This window comes from Drosophila serrata, unplaced genomic scaffold, assembly GCF_035046125.1.
Source record: "Drosophila serrata isolate PLE 108 unplaced genomic scaffold, ASM3504612v1 contig_276, whole genome shotgun sequence".
Classification (NCBI taxonomy): Eukaryota; Metazoa; Arthropoda; class Insecta; order Diptera; family Drosophilidae; genus Drosophila; species Drosophila serrata.
Window position 1 is genome coordinate 8,923,791 of NW_028257174.1, and position 20,880 is coordinate 8,944,670.

At 49.8% G+C, this 20,880-nt stretch overlaps 4 protein-coding genes and 2 pseudogenes across 5 annotated transcripts; all 6 read left to right on the top strand.

Annotated features, from left to right (window-relative positions):
- The first annotated feature begins 690 nt into the window (after positions 1 to 690).
- On the top strand, positions 691 to 6,403 carry LOC110181733 (disheveled-associated activator of morphogenesis 1-A-like; annotated as a pseudogene).
- Positions 6,404 to 6,429: 26 nt separating this feature from the next.
- On the top strand, positions 6,430 to 9,209 carry LOC110181730 (uncharacterized). The gene is made up of 6 exons (XM_086836205.1): positions 6,430 to 6,571; positions 6,629 to 7,107; positions 8,073 to 8,222; positions 8,288 to 8,389; positions 8,457 to 8,628; positions 8,691 to 9,209. Exons 4-6 carry the CDS (start codon positions 8,333 to 8,335, stop codon positions 8,975 to 8,977), a joined length of 516 nt encoding a protein of 171 aa, XP_086692331.1. The 5' UTR covers positions 6,430 to 6,571; positions 6,629 to 7,107; positions 8,073 to 8,222; positions 8,288 to 8,332; the 3' UTR covers positions 8,978 to 9,209.
- A 171-nt stretch (positions 9,210 to 9,380) lies between these two features.
- On the top strand, positions 9,381 to 11,141 carry LOC147643330 (uncharacterized). The gene is made up of 5 exons (XM_086836209.1): positions 9,381 to 9,567; positions 9,811 to 10,047; positions 10,113 to 10,321; positions 10,389 to 10,560; positions 10,623 to 11,141. The coding sequence occupies exons 4-5, from the start codon at positions 10,524 to 10,526 to the stop codon at positions 10,907 to 10,909; spliced, it is 324 nt and encodes a 107-aa protein (XP_086692335.1). The 5' UTR covers positions 9,381 to 9,567; positions 9,811 to 10,047; positions 10,113 to 10,321; positions 10,389 to 10,523; the 3' UTR covers positions 10,910 to 11,141.
- A 216-nt stretch (positions 11,142 to 11,357) lies between these two features.
- LOC147643331 (disheveled-associated activator of morphogenesis 1-like) lies at positions 11,358 to 12,458 on the top strand. 2 transcript variants are annotated; one of them, XM_086836213.1, is made up of 4 exons: positions 11,359 to 11,499; positions 11,743 to 11,979; positions 12,045 to 12,253; positions 12,321 to 12,458. In XM_086836213.1, the coding sequence occupies exons 2-3, from the start codon at positions 11,976 to 11,978 to the stop codon at positions 12,245 to 12,247; spliced, it is 207 nt and encodes a 68-aa protein (XP_086692339.1). In that variant the 5' UTR covers positions 11,359 to 11,499; positions 11,743 to 11,975; the 3' UTR covers positions 12,248 to 12,253; positions 12,321 to 12,458. The 2 variants fall into 2 exon arrangements, with proteins under 2 accessions (XP_086692338.1, XP_086692339.1); XM_086836212.1 differs by lacking the exon at positions 12,321 to 12,458 and having other exon boundaries at positions 11,358 to 11,499; positions 12,045 to 12,237.
- On the top strand, positions 12,315 to 17,978 carry LOC110182006 (disheveled-associated activator of morphogenesis 1-A-like; annotated as a pseudogene).
- Positions 17,933 to 20,709, top strand: LOC110181731 (uncharacterized). Its single transcript, XM_086836204.1, has 6 exons — positions 17,933 to 18,074; positions 18,132 to 18,610; positions 19,576 to 19,725; positions 19,791 to 19,892; positions 19,957 to 20,128; positions 20,191 to 20,709. The coding sequence occupies exons 4-6, from the start codon at positions 19,836 to 19,838 to the stop codon at positions 20,475 to 20,477; spliced, it is 516 nt and encodes a 171-aa protein (XP_086692330.1). The 5' UTR covers positions 17,933 to 18,074; positions 18,132 to 18,610; positions 19,576 to 19,725; positions 19,791 to 19,835; the 3' UTR covers positions 20,478 to 20,709.
- The last annotated feature ends 171 nt before the right edge of the window (positions 20,710 to 20,880 follow it).

The window sequence follows — 20,880 nt, forward strand, 5'->3', positions numbered from 1 at the left end:
GTACCAGTACAAGCAGGAGATGGCCGAAAATCGACTGCCTAACTAGTTATATAGCGAAAATGTGTCGTCATCGAAAGTTATCGAATAACCATTTTTGTAGTGTGACCAGCTTATGTTCACTACTTTAATATCGAAAAGTGAGTGTCATTTTTCCCTACATTTTTGTAGTGTGACCTCAAATGTTTCACTATATTATCGAAAAGTGACAGCCATTTTGTCATTTCCCAACGTTTTTGCAGATCTGTAGCACGCTTGCTTAGTGAGCAGCAGGGTCGAATCCGTCTCGAGTGTCTGGTTACCCAGGGCAGCATATCCGATGACCAGAAGGTGGTCGGTCTGACTGGCTGCAATGGAGCTGTGTCGCCACCGCCGCCCTCGGCCATACCACTGCCACCGACGGCGCCAGCCATGATGCCACCACCACCGCCGCCCTGTCCGGGTGCACCGCCTCCGCCACCGTGTGGCGCCAGCAATGGGTGAGTTCAGAGTTAAACCAAGTCAAGGAGCGTCGCATAAATTAATTTCTATCTTTTGACTGTAGCTCCTGTGCCACCCAAGGTGGAGCTGACAGAGAAGAACGTTCCACTGCCCACGAATCCATTAAAGAGCTTCAACTGGTCCAAGCTGCCGGATGCCAAGCTCCAGGGCACCGTCTGGAGCAAGCTGGACGAGAGCAAGCTGTATAACATCATGGAGTCGGAGTCGATAGACAAGCTGTTTTCGGCTTACCAAAAGAATGAGTGAGTGTCGGTGAGTGTCTAGAAGAGATTCCAATGAAAGATCTTCCCTTATTTAATGTTCTCTTCTCTTTTCACAGGCTACCGATGGCTTCTATAAGGTTCTGCGTGCAACTGACGGCAAGCCAGCAAAGCAGAAGGTGCACTCATTGATCGATGGAGGCTGGGCCCAGAACTGCACCATCCTCGTCAGCCATTTGCCCGCGTATTCCCACATGCTCTCTCTGCTGCAGCACATGCTTCTGCTGCCCTGTGAGTACTCCTTGAGTGTCCTTGTCTCAAGCTGAGCTAATTTTAACCCTTTTCATGCGCAGATTCTGGTCACTGCACGAATCACTGGCTGCTGATCAATCGCGTAGTCCAGCTGGTTGTGATGCAGGTAGAGCAGCGACCAGCGGACCGGAAGTTCACCCTTTCACGATCCTGATGTGTCGCCCCTGCAAATCGATGTAGGCAATCTGGTGCGTCTGCTGGTCAAGGAGGAGCAACTTACGCAGGCACGCAAGCGTGCTGATGAGCTGGAACGTGAGAACTTTGATGGGAGCGAATGTCCCAGATGGGCTCGGAACTGCACCATCCTGATCAGGAAGCTGAAGATGAGTGACATGGAGATATCAAAGTAGGAATTGCTTTAGTCACCTCTTGATTCCAAATACTAATCTCTCCTCTTCTAGGGCCATTCTTTTGATGGACAGCAATGAGCAGCTGACACTCGACATGGTCGAGCAGCTGCTAAAGTTCACGCCATCGGCGGAGGATGAGCATAGCGAGGATATTAAGTCACTGGCCCGCGCCGATTGCTCCCTTTACGAAGTATCAAAGTTGGTTATAAATACCACAGGCAACTACATGATTCCTCCGGATTCCGACTGGCCTCACTAAATCGCCGTTCACCGGCAGCCATCGAGCCGGACTCAGAGGGCAGGCCGTTGCTCCAAGGGTATGTGCCCGTCGAGCAGAAGATCCAGCAGAAGCTGCAGGACCTCAAGGCGCTGAAGCGCCTGTGCAAGATTAACAGGCACAACACACTGAAGGTTCGCTGGACAAGCTGTGAGAACACGTCAAAGCTTTTAAGAATCCTCTTATCTTACGTTTTTTCGTTTCCAGCCAGCTGAGCACAGACGACGAGGCCGATGCGGACGACGATGACGATGAGGACTCTGAGGTGGACTGCTATGGACACGGAAAACTGCGCAATGTCTAGTCCACCCAGGAGTTGGATAGAAATGGGCGAGTGATCGATCGCGTATGTCCAGCAGGTTGTGCTGCAGGTGGAGCAGCGGCCAAGCAGCGATCTTATATCCGATCCCGATCCGGTCAAATGTCGCTGGCTAAAGAAGTGGATTAAGAAGTGCGACGACAACTCAGAACCAAAGAGTGTCCAAGTGCAGTGTAACCATTGAGAAAGACGGCGTTTGCAACCATGTGGTGTGCAAGAACCAGAATTGCAAGAACGAGATCTGTTGGTTCTGTCTCGGCTCCTGGGAGTCGCACGGCTCCTCCTGATACAACTGTAACCGGTACGATGAGGATAAGGCCAAGACAGCTTGTGACGCCCAGGAGAAGTTGCGCTCATCCCTGGCCAGGTGAGTTTTTATACTATTCTAATTTTTGTCGAAAGCTTGTAATACTGTGAAGGAGTCATTTTCGACCCTATAAATATTATATATATATTCTAGATCAGCATCATCAGCCGAGTCGGTCTAGCTAGGGTCAGGGTCAGTTTTAAAACTATCGAAAGAGTAAGATCTTATAATTCATTTAGGCTTTTAACTTTGAGTATACGTTTGTAGATATCTTCAATACAAATTACTGAATCACTTTAAATTAAAACTAAGTAATGGGATCCATGGCATTTAGGGAATTAATTGAAAAATAAATGCATAGCTAGCAGAGCTGAATCTAGACCAAGGCCTGATCCCCCTCCTATTGCATCTATATATGTATATGATATAATTGTCATGATTAAGGCTTACCCCAGTGGAGGACACGACATAGTTTACTTCCTTCTATACAATAATATAATTGTCATGATTAAGACTTACCTGAGTGTAGAACACGTCATTGTTTACTTCCTTCCAGTGTAGACTTCGAATCTTGTTGACTTCAATTAGGGTATTCATAATATCGAAGTTCACTTCCTGGTTATCCAGATGTATTCCATTGGCCACGCCATTCTTTTAATCACTATCACTATCACTATCGATGTAAACACTAGGTACCCCTAGGACAGACTGAGGTCGCGGCAAACGAAGTGGCTCTATTTATAGTTCCCGAGTCAAGAGAACAGAGAAAGTGAGAGCGAGAGAGTAAGAGATAGGCAGAGAAACATACAGAGAAGGAGTTAGCTCTGAAGATGCACATTGGGAGTTGGACCTACCGGATAAAAAGAGGCAGAGAGAGTAAGAGAGAGGGAGAAAGGGAGAGAGCTGTTGATGCTGATCAAGAATATGTTTACTTAATAAGGGCGTTACTGCGTTCCAAACTTTTGAGTGAAATTATAATACCATGCAAGGGTATAAAAATGATGAAATAAAATTTGGATTTTTAGATTCTTGCAGAGGAAAATATAATTTGAATCAGTAAAGGAGTCACGCATGCGCGACCGTTTGGAGGAGTCCGCTCAGCATTCACAGGCGGTGCAGCGCGTGCAGACGGCCGAAATGAAGGCGGAGGATTTGCAGTAATGCGCCAGCAATGGGTGAGTACAGAGCTAAGTCAAGTTAAGGAACGTCACATAAATTAATTTCTATCCTTTGTATCTAGGGCACCGTCTGAAGCGAGCTGGACGAAATCAAGCTGTATAACAATATGGAGTTGGAGTCGATAGACAAATTCTTTTCGGCTTACCAAAAGAATGCGGTATCGGTGAGTGTCTAGAAGAGATTCCAATGAAAGATCTTCTCTTATTTAATGCTCTCTTTTTTCACAGGGTACCGATGGCTCCTATAAGGTTCTGCGTGCAACTGGTGGCAAGCCAGCAAAGCAGAAGGTGCACTCATTGATTGATGGACGCCGGGCCCAGAACTGCACCATCTTCGTCAGCCATTTGCCCGCCTATTCCCACATGCTCTCTCTGCTGCAGCACATGCTTCTGCTGCCCTGTGAGTACTCCTTGAGTGTCCTTGTCTCAAGCTGAGCTAATTTTAACCCTTTTCATGCGCAGATACTGGTCACTCCGATCCCGAGGTCAAGGAAGAGCAACTGGCCCAGGAACGCAAGCGTGCTGATGAGCTGGAACGTGAGAACTTTGATGTGCAGTCGTGGCTGTCGAAGAAGGAGCTGGAGCTCGGTCTGCGCATGCAGGAGAAGGAGGATCTTGAAACTGGTCTGGCACGCATGCGCGTACGTTTGGAGAAGGAGTCCGCCCAGCATTCGCAGGCGGTGCAGCACGCGCAGACCACCGAAATGAGGGCGGAGGATTTGCAGCAGCGCCTGCTCAGCGAGCAGTAGGTACGGGCCCGTATGGAGCGTCTGATCACCGAGTGCAGCATGCCCGATAACCAGGTGGTCGGTCTGACTGGCTGCAATGGAGCTGTGTCGCCGCCGCCACCGCCGCCGCCCTCGGCCATACCACCGCCACCGACGGCGCCAGCCATGATGCCACCACCACCGCCGCCCTGTCCGGGTGCACCGCCTCCGCCACCGTGTGGCGCCAGCAATGGTCCAAGCTGCCGGATGCCAAGCTCCAGGGCACCGTCTGGAGCGAGCTGGATGAGAGCAAGCTGTATAACATGGAGCCGGAGTCGATAGACAAGCTCTTTACGGCTTACCAAAAGAATGAGAGTGTCGGTGAGTGTCTAGAAGAGATGCCAATGAAAGATCTCTTATTTAATGCTCTCCTCTCTTTTCACAGGCCATTGATGGCCGACACCAAGTCCAGTGCCGCCAAGGGCACCACCATGCTGTGGCGCGCATCATCTACAAATACGCACTGGATCACCTGCCCAAGGACCGAACCCAGTAGCTGTTTAAGGCCTACACCATACACGAGAAGAAGTACGGCGATTGGGCTGGAATCAAGGACGTGATCGTTTCTAAGCGTAAGTACCAGTACAAGCAGGAGATGGCCGAAAATCGACTGCCTAACTAGTTATATAGCGAAAATGTGTCGTCATCGAAAGTTATCGAATAACCATTTTTGTAGTGTGACCAGCTTATGTTCACTACTTTAATATCGAAAAGTGAGTGTCATTTTTCCCTACATTTTTGTAGTGTGACCTCAAATGTTTCACTATATTATCGAAAAGTGACAGCCATTTTGTCATTTCCCAACGTTTTTGCAGATCTGTAGCACGCTTGCTTAGTGAGCAGCAGGGTCGAATCCGTCTCGAGTGTCTGGTTACCCAGGGCAGCATATCCGATGACCAGAAGGTGGTCGGTCTGACTGGCTGCAATGGAGCTGTGTCGCCACCGCCGCCCTCGGCCATACCACTGCCACCGACGGCGCCAGCCATGATGCCACCACCACCGCCGCCCTGTCCGGGTGCACCGCCTCCGCCACCGTGTGGCGCCAGCAATGGGTGAGTTCAGAGTTAAACCAAGTCAAGGAGCGTCGCATAAATTAATTTCTATCTTTTGACTGTAGCTCCTGTGCCACCCAAGGTGGAGCTGACAGAGAAGAACGTTCCACTGCCCACGAATCCATTAAAGAGCTTCAACTGGTCCAAGCTGCCGGATGCCAAGCTCCAGGGCACCGTCTGGAGCAAGCTGGACGAGAGCAAGCTGTATAACATCATGGAGTCGGAGTCGATAGACAAGCTGTTTTCGGCTTACCAAAAGAATGAGTGAGTGTCGGTGAGTGTCTAGAAGAGATTCCAATGAAAGATCTTCCCTTATTTAATGTTCTCTTCTCTTTTCACAGGCTACCGATGGCTTCTATAAGGTTCTGCGTGCAACTGACGGCAAGCCAGCAAAGCAGAAGGTGCACTCATTGATCGATGGAGGCTGGGCCCAGAACTGCACCATCCTCGTCAGCCATTTGCCCGCGTATTCCCACATGCTCTCTCTGCTGCAGCACATGCTTCTGCTGCCCTGTGAGTACTCCTTGAGTGTCCTTGTCTCAAGCTGAGCTAATTTTAACCCTTTTCATGCGCAGATTCTGGTCACTGCACGAATCACTGGCTGCTGATCAATCGCGTAGTCCAGCTGGTTGTGATGCAGGTAGAGCAGCGACCAGCGGACCGGAAGTTCACCCTTTCACGATCCTGATGTGTCGCCCCTGCAAATCGATGTAGGCAATCTGGTGCGTCTGCTGGTCAAGGAGGAGCAACTTACGCAGGCACGCAAGCGTGCTGATGAGCTGGAACGTGAGAACTTTGATGGGAGCGAATGTCCCAGATGGGCTCGGAACTGCACCATCCTGATCAGGAAGCTGAAGATGAGTGACATGGAGATATCAAAGTAGGAATTGCTTTAGTCACCTCTTGATTCCAAATACTAATCTCTCCTCTTCTAGGGCCATTCTTTTGATGGACAGCAATGAGCAGCTGACACTCGACATGGTCGAGCAGCTGCTAAAGTTCACGCCATCGGCGGAGGATGAGCATAGCGAGGATATTAAGTCACTGGCCCGCGCCGATTGCTCCCTTTACGAAGTATCAAAGTTGGTTATAAATACCACAGGCAACTACATGATTCCTCCGGATTCCGACTGGCCTCACTAAATCGCCGTTCACCGGCAGCCATCGAGCCGGACTCAGAGGGCAGGCCGTTGCTCCTAGGGTATGTGCCCGTCGAGCAGAAGATCCAGCAGAAGCTGCAGGACCTCAAGGCGCTGAAGCGCCTGTGCAAGATTAACAGGCACAACACACTGAAGGTTCGCTGGACAAGCTGTGAGAACACGTCAAAGCTTTTAAGAATCCTCTTATCTTACGTTTTTTCGTTTCCAGCCAGCTGAGCACAGACGACGAGGCCGATGCGGACGACGATGACGATGAGGACTCTGAGGTGGACTGCTATGGACACGGAAAACTGCGCAATGTCCAGTCCACCCAGGAGTTGGATAGAAATGGGCGAGTGATCGATCGCGTATGTCCAGCAGGTTGTGCTGCAGGTGGAGCAGCGGCCAAGCAGCGATCTTATATCCGATCCCGATCCGGTCAAATGTCGCTGGCTAAAGAAGTGGATTAAGAAGTGCGACGACAACTCAGAACCAAAGAGTGTCCAAGTGCAGTGTAACCATTGAGAAAGACGGCGTTTGCAACCATGTGGTGTGCAAGAACCAGAATTGCAAGAACGAGATCTGTTGGTTCTGTCTCGGCTCCTGGGAGCCGCACGGCTCCTCCTGATACAACTGTAACCGGTACGATGAGGATAAGGCCAAGACAGCTTGTGACGCCCAGGAGAAGTTGCGCTCATCCCTGGCCAGGTGAGTTTTTATACTATTCTAATTTTTGTCGAAAGCTTGTAATACTGTGAAGGAGTCATTTTCGACCCTATAAATATTATATATATATTCTAGATCAGCATCATCAGCCGAGTCGGTCTAGCTAGGGTCAGGGTCAGTTTTAAAACTATCGAAAGAGTAAGATCTTATAATTCATTTAGGCTTTTAACTTTGAGTATACGTTTGTAGATATCTTCAATACAAATTACTGAATCACTTTAAATTAAAACTAAGTAATGGGATCCATGGCATTTAGGGAATTAATTGAAAAATAAATGCATAGCTAGCAGAGCTGAATCTAGACCAAGGCCTGATCCCCCTCCTATTGCATCTATATATGTATATGATATAATTGTCATGATTAAGGCTTACCCCAGTGGAGGACACGACATAGTTTACTTCCTTCTATACAATAATATAATTGTCATGATTAAGACTTACCTGAGTGTAGAACACGTCATTGTTTACTTCCTTCCAGTGTAGACTTCGAATCTTGTTGACTTCAATTAGGGTATTCATAATATCGAAGTTCACTTCCTGGTTATCCAGATGTATTCCATTGGCCACGCCATTCTTTTAATCACTATCACTATCACTATCGATGTAAACACTAGGTACCCCTAGGACAGACTGAGGTCGCGGCAAACGAAGTGGCTCTATTTATAGTTCCCGAGTCAAGAGAACAGAGAAAGTGAGAGCGAGAGAGTAAGAGATAGGCAGAGAAACATACAGAGAAGGAGTTAGCTCTGAAGATGCACATTGGGAGTTGGACCTACCGGATAAAAAGAGGCAGAGAGAGTAAGAGAGAGGGAGAAAGGGAGAGAGCTGTTGATGCTGATCAAGAATATGTTTACTTAATAAGGGCGTTACTGCGTTCCAAACTTTTGAGTGAAATTATAATACCATGCAAGGGTATAAAAATGATGAAATAAAATTTGGATTTTTAGATTCTTGCAGAGGAAAATATAATTTGAATCAGTAAAGGAGTCACGCATGCGCGACCGTTTGGAGGAGTCCGCTCAGCATTCACAGGCGGTGCAGCGCGTGCAGACGGCCGAAATGAAGGCGGAGGATTTGCAGTAATGCGCCAGCAATGGGTGAGTACAGAGCTAAGTCAAGTTAAGGAACGTCACATAAATTAATTTCTATCCTTTGTATCTAGGGCACCGTCTGAAGCGAGCTGGACGAAATCAAGCTGTATAACAATATGGAGTTGGAGTCGATAGACAAATTCTTTTCGGCTTACCAAAAGAATGCGGTATCGGTGAGTGTCTAGAAGAGATTCCAATGAAAGATCTTCCCTTATTTAATGTTCTCTTCTCTTTTCACAGGCTACCGATGGCTTCTATAAGGTTCTGCGTGCAACTGACGGCAAGCCAGCAAAGCAGAAGGTGCACTCATTGATCGATGGAGGCTGGGCCCAGAACTGCACCATCCTCGTCAGCCATTTGCCCGCGTATTCCCACATGCTCTCTCTGCTGCAGCACATGCTTCTGCTGCCCTGTGAGTACTCCTTGAGTGTCCTTGTCTCAAGCTGAGCTAATTTTAACCCTTTTCATGCGCAGATACTGGTCACTCCGATCCCGAGGTCAAGGAAGAGCAACTGGCCCAGGAACGCAAGCGTGCTGATGAGCTGGAACGTGAGAACTTTGATGTGCAGTCGTGGCTGTCGAAGAAGGAGCTGGAGCTCGGTCTGCGCATGCAGGAGAAGGAGGATCTTGAAACTGGTCTGGCACGCATGCGCGTACGTTTGGAGAAGGAGTCCGCCCAGCATTCGCAGGCGGTGCAGCACGCGCAGACCACCGAAATGAGGGCGGAGGATTTGCAGCAGCGCCTGCTCAGCGAGCAGTAGGTACGGGCCCGTATGGAGCGTCTGATCACCGAGTGCAGCATGCCCGATAACCAGGTGGTCGGTCTGACTGGCTGCAATGGAGCTGTGTCGCCGCCGCCACCGCCGCCGCCCTCGGCCATACCACCGCCACCGACGGCGCCAGCCATGATGCCACCACCACCGCCGCCCTGTCCGGGTGCACCGCCTCCGCCACCGTGTGGCGCCAGCAATGGTCCAAGCTGCCGGATGCCAAGCTCCAGGGCACCGTCTGGAGCGAGCTGGATGAGAGCAAGCTGTATAACATGGAGCCGGAGTCGATAGACAAGCTCTTTACGGCTTACCAAAAGAATGAGAGTGTCGGTGAGTGTCTAGAAGAGATGCCAATGAAAGATCTCTTATTTAATGCTCTCCTCTCTTTTCACAGGCCATTGATGGCCGACACCAAGTCCAGTGCCGCCAAGGGCACCACCATGCTGTGGCGCGCATCATCTACAAATACGCACTGGATCACCTGCCCAAGGACCGAACCCAGTAGCTGTTTAAGGCCTACACCATACACGAGAAGAAGTACGGCGATTGGGCTGGAATCAAGGACGTGATCGTTTCTAAGCGTAAGTACCAGTACAAGCAGGAGATGGCCGAAAATCGACTGCCTAACTAGTTATATAGCGAAAATGTGTCGTCATCGAAAGTTATCGAATAACCATTTTTGTAGTGTGACCAGCTTATGTTCACTACTTTAATATCGAAAAGTGAGTGTCATTTTTCCCTACATTTTTGTAGTGTGACCTCAAATGTTTCACTATATTATCGAAAAGTGACAGCCATTTTGTCATTTCCCAACGTTTTTGCAGATCTGTAGCACGCTTGCTTAGTGAGCAGCAGGGTCGAATCCGTCTCGAGTGTCTGGTTACCCAGGGCAGCATATCCGATGACCAGAAGGTGGTCGGTCTGACTGGCTGCAATGGAGCTGTGTCGCCACCGCCGCCCTCGGCCATACCACCGCCACCGACGGCGCCAGCCATGATGCCACCACCACCGCCGCCCTGTCCGGGTGCACCGCCTCCGCCACCGTGTGGCGCCAGCAATGGGTGAGTTCAGAGTTAAACCAAGTCAAGGAGCGTCACATAAATTAATTTCTATCCTTTGACTGTAGCTCCTGTGCCACCCAAGGTGGAGCTGACAGAGAAGAACGTTCCACTGCCCACGAATCCATTAAAGAGCTTCAACTGGTCCAAGCTGCCGGATGCCAAGCTCCAGGGCACCGTCTGGAGCAAGCTGGACGAGAGCAAGCTGTATAACATCATGGAGTCGGAGTCGATAGACAAGCTGTTTTCGGCTTACCAAAAGAATGAGTGAGTGTCGGTGAGTGTCTAGAAGAGATTCCAATGAAAGATCTTCCCTTATTTAATGTTCTCTTCTCTTTTCACAGGCTACCGATGGCTTCTATAAGGTTCTGCGTGCAACTGACGGCAAGCCAGCAAAGCAGAAGGTGCACTCATTGATCGATGGAGGCTGGGCCCAGAACTGCACCATCCTCGTCAGCCATTTGCCCGCGTATTCCCACATGCTCTCTCTGCTGCAGCACATGCTTCTGCTGCCCTGTGAGTACTCCTTGAGTGTCCTTGTCTCAAGCTGAGCTAATTTTAACCCTTTTCATGCGCAGATACTGGTCACTCCGATCCCGAGGTCAAGGAAGAGCAACTGGCCCAGGAACGCAAGCGTGCTGATGAGCTGGAACGTGAGAACTTTGATGTGCAGTCGTGGCTGTCGAAGAAGGAGCTGGAGCTCGGTCTGCGCATGCAGGAGAAGGAGGATCTTGAAACTGGTCTGGCACGCATGCGCGTACGTTTGGAGAAGGAGTCCGCCCAGCATTCGCAGGCGGTGCAGCACGCGCAGACCACCGAAATGAGGGCGGAGGATTTGCAGCAGCGCCTGCTCAGCGAGCAGTAGGTACGGGCCCGTATGGAGCGTCTGATCACCGAGTGCAGCATGCCCGATAACCAGGTGGTCGGTCTGACTGGCTGCAATGGAGCTGTGTCGCCGCCGCCACCGCCGCCGCCCTCGGCCATACCACCGCCACCGACGGCGCCAGCCATGATGCCACCACCACCGCCGCCCTGTCCGGGTGCACCGCCTCCGCCACCGTGTGGCGCCAGCAATGGTCCAAGCTGCCGGATGCCAAGCTCCAGGGCACCGTCTGGAGCGAGCTGGATGAGAGCAAGCTGTATAACATGGAGCCGGAGTCGATAGACAAGCTCTTTACGGCTTACCAAAAGAATGAGAGTGTCGGTGAGTGTCTAGAAGAGATGCCAATGAAAGATCTCTTATTTAATGCTCTCCTCTCTTTTCACAGGCCATTGATGGCCGACACCAAGTCCAGTGCCGCCAAGGGCACCACCATGCTGTGGCGCGCATCATCTACAAATACGCACTGGATCACCTGCCCAAGGACCGAACCCAGTAGCTGTTTAAGGCCTACACCATACACGAGAAGAAGTACGGCGATTGGGCTGGAATCAAGGACGTGATCGTTTCTAAGCGTAAGTACCAGTACAAGCAGGAGATGGCCGAAAATCGACTGCCTAACTAGTTATATAGCGAAAATGTGTCGTCATCGAAAGTTATCGAATAACCATTTTTGTAGTGTGACCAGCTTATGTTCACTACTTTAATATCGAAAAGTGAGTGTCATTTTTCCCTACATTTTTGTAGTGTGACCTCAAATGTTTCACTATATTATCGAAAAGTGACAGCCATTTTGTCATTTCCCAACGTTTTTGCAGATCTGTAGCACGCTTGCTTAGTGAGCAGCAGGGTCGAATCCGTCTCGAGTGTCTGGTTACCCAGGGCAGCATATCCGATGACCAGAAGGTGGTCGGTCTGACTGGCTGCAATGGAGCTGTGTCGCCACCGCCGCCCTCGGCCATACCACCGCCACCGACGGCGCCAGCCATGATGCCACCACCACCGCCGCCCTGTCCGGGTGCACCGCCTCCGCCACCGTGTGGCGCCAGCAATGGGTGAGTTCAGAGTTAAACCAAGTCAAGGAGCGTCACATAAATTAATTTCTATCCTTTGACTGTAGCTCCTGTGCCACCCAAGGTGGAGCTGACAGAGAAGAACGTTCCACTGCCCACGAATCCATTAAAGAGCTTCAACTGGTCCAAGCTGCCGGATGCCAAGCTCCAGGGCACCGTCTGGAGCAAGCTGGACGAGAGCAAGCTGTATAACATCATGGAGTCGGAGTCGATAGACAAGCTGTTTTCGGCTTACCAAAAGAATGAGTGAGTGTCGGTGAGTGTCTAGAAGAGATTCCAATGAAAGATCTTCCCTTATTTAATGTTCTCTTCTCTTTTCACAGGCTACCGATGGCTTCTATAAGGTTCTGCGTGCAACTGACGGCAAGCCAGCAAAGCAGAAGGTGCACTCATTGATCGATGGAGGCTGGGCCCAGAACTGCACCATCCTCGTCAGCCATTTGCCCGCGTATTCCCACATGCTCTCTCTGCTGCAGCACATGCTTCTGCTGCCCTGTGAGTACTCCTTGAGTGTCCTTGTCTCAAGCTGAGCTAATTTTAACCCTTTTCATGCGCAGATTCTGGTCACTGCACGAATCACTGGCTGCTGATCAATCGCGTAGTCCAGCTGGTTGTGATGCAGGTAGAGCAGCGACCAGCGGACCGGAAGTTCACCCTTTCACGATCCTGATGTGTCGCCCCTGCAAATCGATGTAGGCAATCTGGTGCGTCTGCTGGTCAAGGAGGAGCAACTTACGCAGGCACGCAAGCGTGCTGATGAGCTGGAACGTGAGAACTTTGATGGGAGCGAATGTCCCAGATGGGCTCGGAACTGCACCATCCTGATCAGGAAGCTGAAGATGAGTGACATGGAGATATCAAAGTAGGAATTGCTTTAGTCACCTCTTGATTCCAAATACTAATCTCTCCTCTTCTAGGGCCATTCTTTTGATGGACAGCAATGAGCAGCTGACACTCGACATGGTCGAGCAGCTGCTAAAGTTCACGCCATCGGCGGAGGATGAGCATAGCGAGGATATTAAGTCACTGGCCCGCGCCGATTGCTCCCTTTACGAAGTATCAAAGTTGGTTATAAATACCACAGGCAACTACATGATTCCTCCGGATTCCGACTGGCCTCACTAAATCGCCGTTCACCGGCAGCCATCGAGCCGGACTCAGAGGGCAGGCCGTTGCTCCAAGGGTATGTGCCCGTCGAGCAGAAGATCCAGCAGAAGCTGCAGGACCTCAAGGCGCTGAAGCGCCTGTGCAAGATTAACAGGCACAACACACTGAAGGTTCGCTGGACAAGCTGTGAGAACACGTCAAAGCTTTTAAGAATCCTCTTATCTTACGTTTTTTCGTTTCCAGCCAGCTGAGCACAGACGACGAGGCCGATGCGGACGACGATGACGATGAGGACTCTGAGGTGGACTGCTATGGACACGGAAAACTGCGCAATGTCTAGTCCACCCAGGAGTTGGATAGAAATGGGCGAGTGATCGATCGCGTATGTCCAGCAGGTTGTGCTGCAGGTGGAGCAGCGGCCAAGCAGCGATCTTATATCCGATCCCGATCCGGTCAAATGTCGCTGGCTAAAGAAGTGGATTAAGAAGTGCGACGACAACTCAGAACCAAAGAGTGTCCAAGTGCAGTGTAACCATTGAGAAAGACGGCGTTTGCAACCATGTGGTGTGCAAGAACCAGAATTGCAAGAACGAGATCTGTTGGTTCTGTCTCGGCTCCTGGGAGTCGCACGGCTCCTCCTGATACAACTGTAACCGGTACGATGAGGATAAGGCCAAGACAGCTTGTGACGCCCAGGAGAAGTTGCGCTCATCCCTGGCCAGGTGAGTTTTTATACTATTCTAATTTTTGTCGAAAGCTTGTAATACTGTGAAGGAGTCATTTTCGACCCTATAAATATTATATATATATTCTAGATCAGCATCATCAGCCGAGTCGGTCTAGCTAGGGTCAGGGTCAGTTTTAAAACTATCGAAAGAGTAAGATCTTATAATTCATTTAGGCTTTTAACTTTGAGTATACGTTTGTAGATATCTTCAATACAAATTACTGAATCACTTTAAATTAAAACTAAGTAATGGGATCCATGGCATTTAGGGAATTAATTGAAAAATAAATGCATAGCTAGCAGAGCTGAATCTAGACCAAGGCCTGATCCCCCTCCTATTGCATCTATATATGTATATGATATAATTGTCATGATTAAGGCTTACCCCAGTGGAGGACACGACATAGTTTACTTCCTTCTATACAATAATATAATTGTCATGATTAAGACTTACCTGAGTGTAGAACACGTCATTGTTTACTTCCTTCCAGTGTAGACTTCGAATCTTGTTGACTTCAATTAGGGTATTCATAATATCGAAGTTCACTTCCTGGTTATCCAGATGTATTCCATTGGCCACGCCATTCTTTTAATCACTATCACTATCACTATCGATGTAAACACTAGGTACCCCTAGGACAGACTGAGGTCGCGGCAAACGAAGTGGCTCTATTTATAGTTCCCGAGTCAAGAGAACAGAGAAAGTGAGAGCGAGAGAGTAAGAGATAGGCAGAGAAACATACAGAGAAGGAGTTAGCTCTGAAGATGCACATTGGGAGTTGGACCTACCGGATAAAAAGAGGCAGAGAGAGTAAGAGAGAGGGAGAAAGGGAGAGAGCTGTTGATGCTGATCAAGAATATGTTTACTTAATAAGGGCGTTACTGCGTTCCAAACTTTTGAGTGAAATTATAATACCATGCAAGGGTATAAAAATGATGAAATAAAATTTGGATTTTTAGATTCTTGCAGAGGAAAATATAATTTGAATCAGTAAAGGAGTCACGCATGCGCGACCGTTTGGAGGAGTCCGCTCAGCATTCACAGGCGGTGCAGCGCGTGCAGACGGCCGAAATGAAGGCGGAGGATTTGCAGTAATGCGCCAGCAATGGGTGAGTACAGAGCTAAGTCAAGTTAAGGAACGTCACATAAATTAATTTCTATCCTTTGTATCTAGGGCACCGTCTGAAGCGAGCTGGACGAAATCAAGCTGTATAACAATATGGAGTTGGAGTCGATAGACAAATTCTTTTCGGCTTACCAAAAGAATGCGGTATCGGTGAGTGTCTAGAAGAGATTCCAATGAAAGATCTTCTCTTATTTAATGCTCTCTTTTTTCACAGGGTACCGATGGCTCCTATAAGGTTCTGCGTGCAACTGGTGGCAAGCCAGCAAAGCAGAAGGTGCACTCATTGATTGATGGACGCCGGGCCCAGAACTGCACCATCTTCGTCAGCCATTTGCCCGCCTATTCCCACATGCTCTCTCTGCTGCAGCACATGCTTCTGCTGCCCTGTGAGTACTCCTTGAGTGTCCTTGTCTCAAGCTGAGCTAATTTTAACCCTTTTCATGCGCAGATACTGGTCACTCCGATCCCGAGGTCAAGGAAGAGCAACTGGCCCAGGAACGCAAGCGTGCTGATGAGCTGGAACGTGAGAACTTTGATGTGCAGTCGTGGCTGTCGAAGAAGGAGCTGGAGCTCGGTCTGCGCATGCAGGAGAAGGAGGATCTTGAAACTGGTCTGGCACGCATGCGCGTACGTTTGGAGAAGGAGTCCGCCCAGCATTCGCAGGCGGTGCAGCACGCGCAGACCACCGAAATGAGGGCGGAGGATTTGCAGCAGCGCCTGCTCAGCGAGCAGTAGGTACGGGCCCGTATGGAGCGTCTGATCACCGAGTGCAGCATGCCCGATAACCAGGTGGTCGGTCTGACTGGCTGCAATGGAGCTGTGTCGCCGCCGCCACCGCCGCCGCCCTCGGCCATACCACCGCCACCGACGGCGCCAGCCATGATGCCACCACCACCGCCGCCCTGTCCGGGTGCACCGCCTCCGCCACCGTGTGGCGCCAGCAATGGTCCAAGCTGCCGGATGCCAAGCTCCAGGGCACCGTCTGGAGCGAGCTGGATGAGAGCAAGCTGTATAACATGGAGCCGGAGTCGATAGACAAGCTCTTTACGGCTTACCAAAAGAATGAGAGTGTCGGTGAGTGTCTAGAAGAGATGCCAATGAAAGATCTCTTATTTAATGCTCTCCTCTCTTTTCACAGGCCATTGATGGCCGACACCAAGTCCAGTGCCGCCAAGGGCACCACCATGCTGTGGCGCGCATCATCTACAAATACGCACTGGATCACCTGCCCAAGGACCGAACCCAGTAGCTGTTTAAGGCCTACACCATACACGAGAAGAAGTACGGCGATTGGGCTGGAATCAAGGACGTGATCGTTTCTAAGCGTAAGTACCAGTACAAGCAGGAGATGGCCGAAAATCGACTGCCTAACTAGTTATATAGCGAAAATGTGTCGTCATCGAAAGTTATCGAATAACCATTTTTGTAGTGTGACCAGCTTATGTTCACTACTTTAATATCGAAAAGTGAGTGTCATTTTTCCCTACATTTTTGTAGTGTGACCTCAAATGTTTCACTATATTATCGAAAAGTGACAGCCATTTTGTCATTTCCCAACGTTTTTGCAGATCTGTAGCACGCTTGCTTAGTGAGCAGCAGGGTCGAATCCGTCTCGAGTGTCTGGTTACCCAGGGCAGCATATCCGATGACCAGAAGGTGGTCGGTCTGACTGGCTGCAATGGAGCTGTGTCGCCACCGCCGCCCTCGGCCATACCACTGCCACCGACGGCGCCAGCCATGATGCCACCACCACCGCCGCCCTGTCCGGGTGCACCGCCTCCGCCACCGTGTGGCGCCAGCAATGGGTGAGTTCAGAGTTAAACCAAGTCAAGGAGCGTCGCATAAATTAATTTCTATCTTTTGACTGTAGCTCCTGTGCCACCCAAGGTGGAGCTGACAGAGAAGAACGTTCCACTGCCCACGAATCCATTAAAGAGCTTCAACTGGTCCAAGCTGCCGGATGCCAAGCTCCAGGGCACCGTCTGGAGCAAGCTGGACGAGAGCAAGCTGTATAACATCATGGAGTCGGAGTCGATAGACAAGCTGTTTTCGGCTTACCAAAAGAATGAGTGAGTGTCGGTGAGTGTCTAGAAGAGATTCCAATGAAAGATCTTCCCTTATTTAATGTTCTCTTCTCTTTTCACAGGCTACCGATGGCTTCTATAAGGTTCTGCGTGCAACTGACGGCAAGCCAGCAAAGCAGAAGGTGCACTCATTGATCGATGGAGGCTGGGCCCAGAACTGCACCATCCTCGTCAGCCATTTGCCCGCGTATTCCCACATGCTCTCTCTGCTGCAGCACATGCTTCTGCTGCCCTGTGAGTACTCCTTGAGTGTCCTTGTCTCAAGCTGAGCTAATTTTAACCCTTTTCATGCGCAGATTCTGGTCACTGCACGAATCACTGGCTGCTGATCAATCGCGTAGTCCAGCTGGTTGTGATGCAGGTAGAGCAGCGACCAGCGGACCGGAAGTTCACCCTTTCACGATCCTGATGTGTCGCCCCTGCAAATCGATGTAGGCAATCTGGTGCGTCTGCTGGTCAAGGAGGAGCAACTTACGCAGGCACGCAAGCGTGCTGATGAGCTGGAACGTGAGAACTTTGATGGGAGCGAATGTCCCAGATGGGCTCGGAACTGCACCATCCTGATCAGGAAGCTGAAGATGAGTGACATGGAGATATCAAAGTAGGAATTGCTTTAGTCACCTCTTGATTCCAAATACTAATCTCTCCTCTTCTAGGGCCATTCTTTTGATGGACAGCAATGAGCAGCTGACACTCGACATGGTCGAGCAGCTGCTAAAGTTCACGCCATCGGCGGAGGATGAGCATAGCGAGGATATTAAGTCACTGGCCCGCGCCGATTGCTCCCTTTACGAAGTATCAAAGTTGGTTATAAATACCACAGGCAACTACATGATTCCTCCGGATTCCGACTGGCCTCACTAAATCGCCGTTCACCGGCAGCCATCGAGCCGGACTCAGAGGGCAGGCCGTTGCTCCTAGGGTATGTGCCCGTCGAGCAGAAGATCCAGCAGAAGCTGCAGGACCTCAAGGCGCTGAAGCGCCTGTGCAAGATTAACAGGCACAACACACTGAAGGTTCGCTGGACAAGCTGTGAGAACACGTCAAAGCTTTTAAGAATCCTCTTATCTTACGTTTTTTCGTTTCCAGCCAGCTGAGCACAGACGACGAGGCCGATGCGGACGACGATGACGATGAGGACTCTGAGGTGGACTGCTATGGACACGGAAAACTGCGCAATGTCCAGTCCACCCAGGAGTTGGATAGAAATGGGCGAGTGATCGATCGCGTATGTCCAGCAGGTTGTGCTGCAGGTGGAGCAGCGGCCAAGCAGCGATCTTATATCCGATCCCGATCCGGTCAAATGTCGCTGGCTAAAGAAGTGGATTAAGAAGTGCGACGACAACTCAGAACCAAAGAGTGTCCAAGTGCAGTGTAACCATTGAGAAAGACGGCGTTTGCAACCATGTGGTGTGCAAGAACCAGAATTGCAAGAACGAGATCTGTTGGTTCTGTCTCGGCTCCTGGGAGCCGCACGGCTCCTCCTGATACAACTGTAACCGGTACGATGAGGATAAGGCCAAGACAGCTTGTGACGCCCAGGAGAAGTTGCGCTCATCCCTGGCCAGGTGAGTTTTTATACTATTCTAATTTTTGTCGAAAGCTTGTAATACTGTGAAGGAGTCATTTTCGACCCTATAAATATTATATATATATTCTAGATCAGCATCATCAGCCGAGTCGGTCTAGCTAGGGTCAGGGTCAGTTTTAAAACTATCGAAAGAGTAAGATCTTATAATTCATTTAGGCTTTTAACTTTGAGTATACGTTTGTAGATATCTTCAATACAAATTACTGAATCACTTTAAATTAAAACTAAGTAATGGGATCCATGGCATTTAGGGAATTAATTGAAAAATAAATGCATAGCTAGCAGAGCTGAATCTAGACCAAGGCCTGATCCCCCTCCTATTGCATCTATATATGTATATGATATAATTGTCATGATTAAGGCTTACCCCAGTGGAGGACACGACATAGTTTACTTCCTTCTATACAATAATATAATTGTCATGATTAAGACTTACCTGAGTGTAGAACACGTCATTGTTTACTTCCTTCCAGTGTAGACTTCGAATCTTGTTGACTTCAATTAGGGTATTCATAATATCGAAGTTCACTTCCTGGTTATCCAGATGTATTCCATTGGCCACGCCATTCTTTTAATCACTATCACTATCACTATCGATGTAAACACTAGGTACCCCTAGGACAGACTGAGGTCGCGGCAAACGAAGTGGCTCTATTTATAGTTCCCGAGTCAAGAGAACAGAGAAAGTGAGAGCGAGAGAGTAAGAGATAGGCAGAGAAACATACAGAGAAGGAGTTAGCTCTGAAGATGCACATTGGGAGTTGGACCTACCGGATAAAAAGAGGCAGAGAGAGTAAGAGAGAGGGAGAAAGGGAGAGAGCTGTTGATGCTGATCAAGAATATGTTTACTTAATAAGGGCGTTACTGCGTTCCAAACTTTTGAGTGAAATTATAATACCATGCAAGGGTATAAAAATGATGAAATAAAATTTGGATTTTTAGATTCTTGCAGAGGAAAATATAATTTGAATCAGTAAAGGAGTCACGCATGCGCGACCGTTTGGAGGAGTCCGCTCAGCATTCACAGGCGGTGCAGCGCGTGCAGACGGCCGAAATGAAGGCGGAGGATTTGCAGTAATGCGCCAGCAATGGGTGAGTACAGAGCTAAGTCAAGTTAAGGAACGTCACATAAATTAATTTCTATCCTTTGTATCTAGGGCACCGTCTGAAGCGAGCTGGACGAAATCAAGCTGTATAACAATATGGAGTTGGAGTCGATAGACAAATTCTTTTCGGCTTACCAAAAGAATGCGGTATCGGTGAGTGTCTAGAAGAGATTCCAATGAAAGATCTTCTCTTATTTAATGCTCTCTTTTTTCACAGGGTACCGATGGCTCCTATAAGGTTCTGCGTGCAACTGGTGGCAAGCCAGCAAAGCAGAAGGTGCACTCATTGATTGATGGACGCCGGGCCCAGAACTGCACCATCTTCGTCAGCCATTTGCCCGCCTATTCCCACATGCTCTCTCTGCTGCAGCACATGCTTCTGCTGCCCTGTGAGTACTCCTTGAGTGTCCTTGTCTCAAGCTGAGCTAATTTTAACCCTTTTCATGCGCAGATACTGGTCACTCCGATCCCGAGGTCAAGGAAGAGCAACTGGCCCAGGAACGCAAGCGTGCTGATGAGCTGGAACGTGAGAACTTTGATGTGCAGTCGTGGCTGTCGAAGAAGGAGCTGGAGCTCGGTCTGCGCATGCAGGAGAAGGAGGATCTTGAAACTGGTCTGGCACGCATGCGCGTACGTTTGGAGAAGGAGTCCGCCCAGCATTCGCAGGCGGTGCAGCACGCGCAGACCACCGAAATGAGGGCGGAGGATTTGCAGCAGCGCCTGCTCAGCGAGCAGTAGGTACGGGCCCGTATGGAGCGTCTGATCACCGAGTGCAGCATGCCCGATAACCAGGTGGTCGGTCTGACTGGCTGCAATGGAGCTGTGTCGCCGCCGCCACCGCCGCCGCCCTCGGCCATACCACCGCCACCGACGGCGCCAGCCATGATGCCACCACCACCGCCGCCCTGTCCGGGTGCACCGCCTCCGCCACCGTGTGGCGCCAGCAATGGTCCAAGCTGCCGGATGCCAAGCTCCAGGGCACCGTCTGGAGCGAGCTGGATGAGAGCAAGCTGTATAACATGGAGCCGGAGTCGATAGACAAGCTCTTTACGGCTTACCAAAAGAATGAGAGTGTCGGTGAGTGTCTAGAAGAGATGCCAATGAAAGATCTCTTATTTAATGCTCTCCTCTCTTTTCACAG

What these genes read in the sequence shown, in the direction of transcription:
- LOC110181730 (XM_086836205.1), top strand. Translation starts at nt 8,333, where the DNA reads ATGGAGTTGGAGTCGATAGACAAATTCTTTTCGGCTTACCAAAAGAAT. An exon ending in ACCAAAAGAATGCGGTATCG is followed by an intron (nt 8,390 to 8,456) that starts GTGAGTGTCTAG and finishes CTCTTTTCACAG; the next exon opens with GCTACCGATGGCTTCTATAA. An exon ending in GCACATGCTTCTGCTGCCCT is followed by an intron (nt 8,629 to 8,690) that starts GTGAGTACTCCT and finishes TTTCATGCGCAG; the next exon opens with ATACTGGTCACTCCGATCCC.
- LOC147643330 (XM_086836209.1), top strand. Translation starts at nt 10,524, where the DNA reads ATGCTCTCTCTGCTGCAGCACATGCTTCTGCTGCCCT. An exon ending in GCACATGCTTCTGCTGCCCT is followed by an intron (nt 10,561 to 10,622) that starts GTGAGTACTCCT and finishes TTTCATGCGCAG; the next exon opens with ATACTGGTCACTCCGATCCC.
- LOC147643331 (XM_086836212.1), top strand. Translation starts at nt 11,912, where the DNA reads ATGATGCCACCACCACCGCCGCCCTGTCCGGGTGCACCGCCTCCGCCA. An exon ending in CCGTGTGGCGCCAGCAATGG is followed by an intron (nt 11,980 to 12,044) that starts GTGAGTTCAGAG and finishes CTTTGACTGTAG; the next exon opens with CTCCTGTGCCACCCAAGGTG.
- LOC110181731 (XM_086836204.1), top strand. Translation starts at nt 19,836, where the DNA reads ATGGAGTTGGAGTCGATAGACAAATTCTTTTCGGCTTACCAAAAGAAT. An exon ending in ACCAAAAGAATGCGGTATCG is followed by an intron (nt 19,893 to 19,956) that starts GTGAGTGTCTAG and finishes CTTTTTTCACAG; the next exon opens with GGTACCGATGGCTCCTATAA. An exon ending in GCACATGCTTCTGCTGCCCT is followed by an intron (nt 20,129 to 20,190) that starts GTGAGTACTCCT and finishes TTTCATGCGCAG; the next exon opens with ATACTGGTCACTCCGATCCC.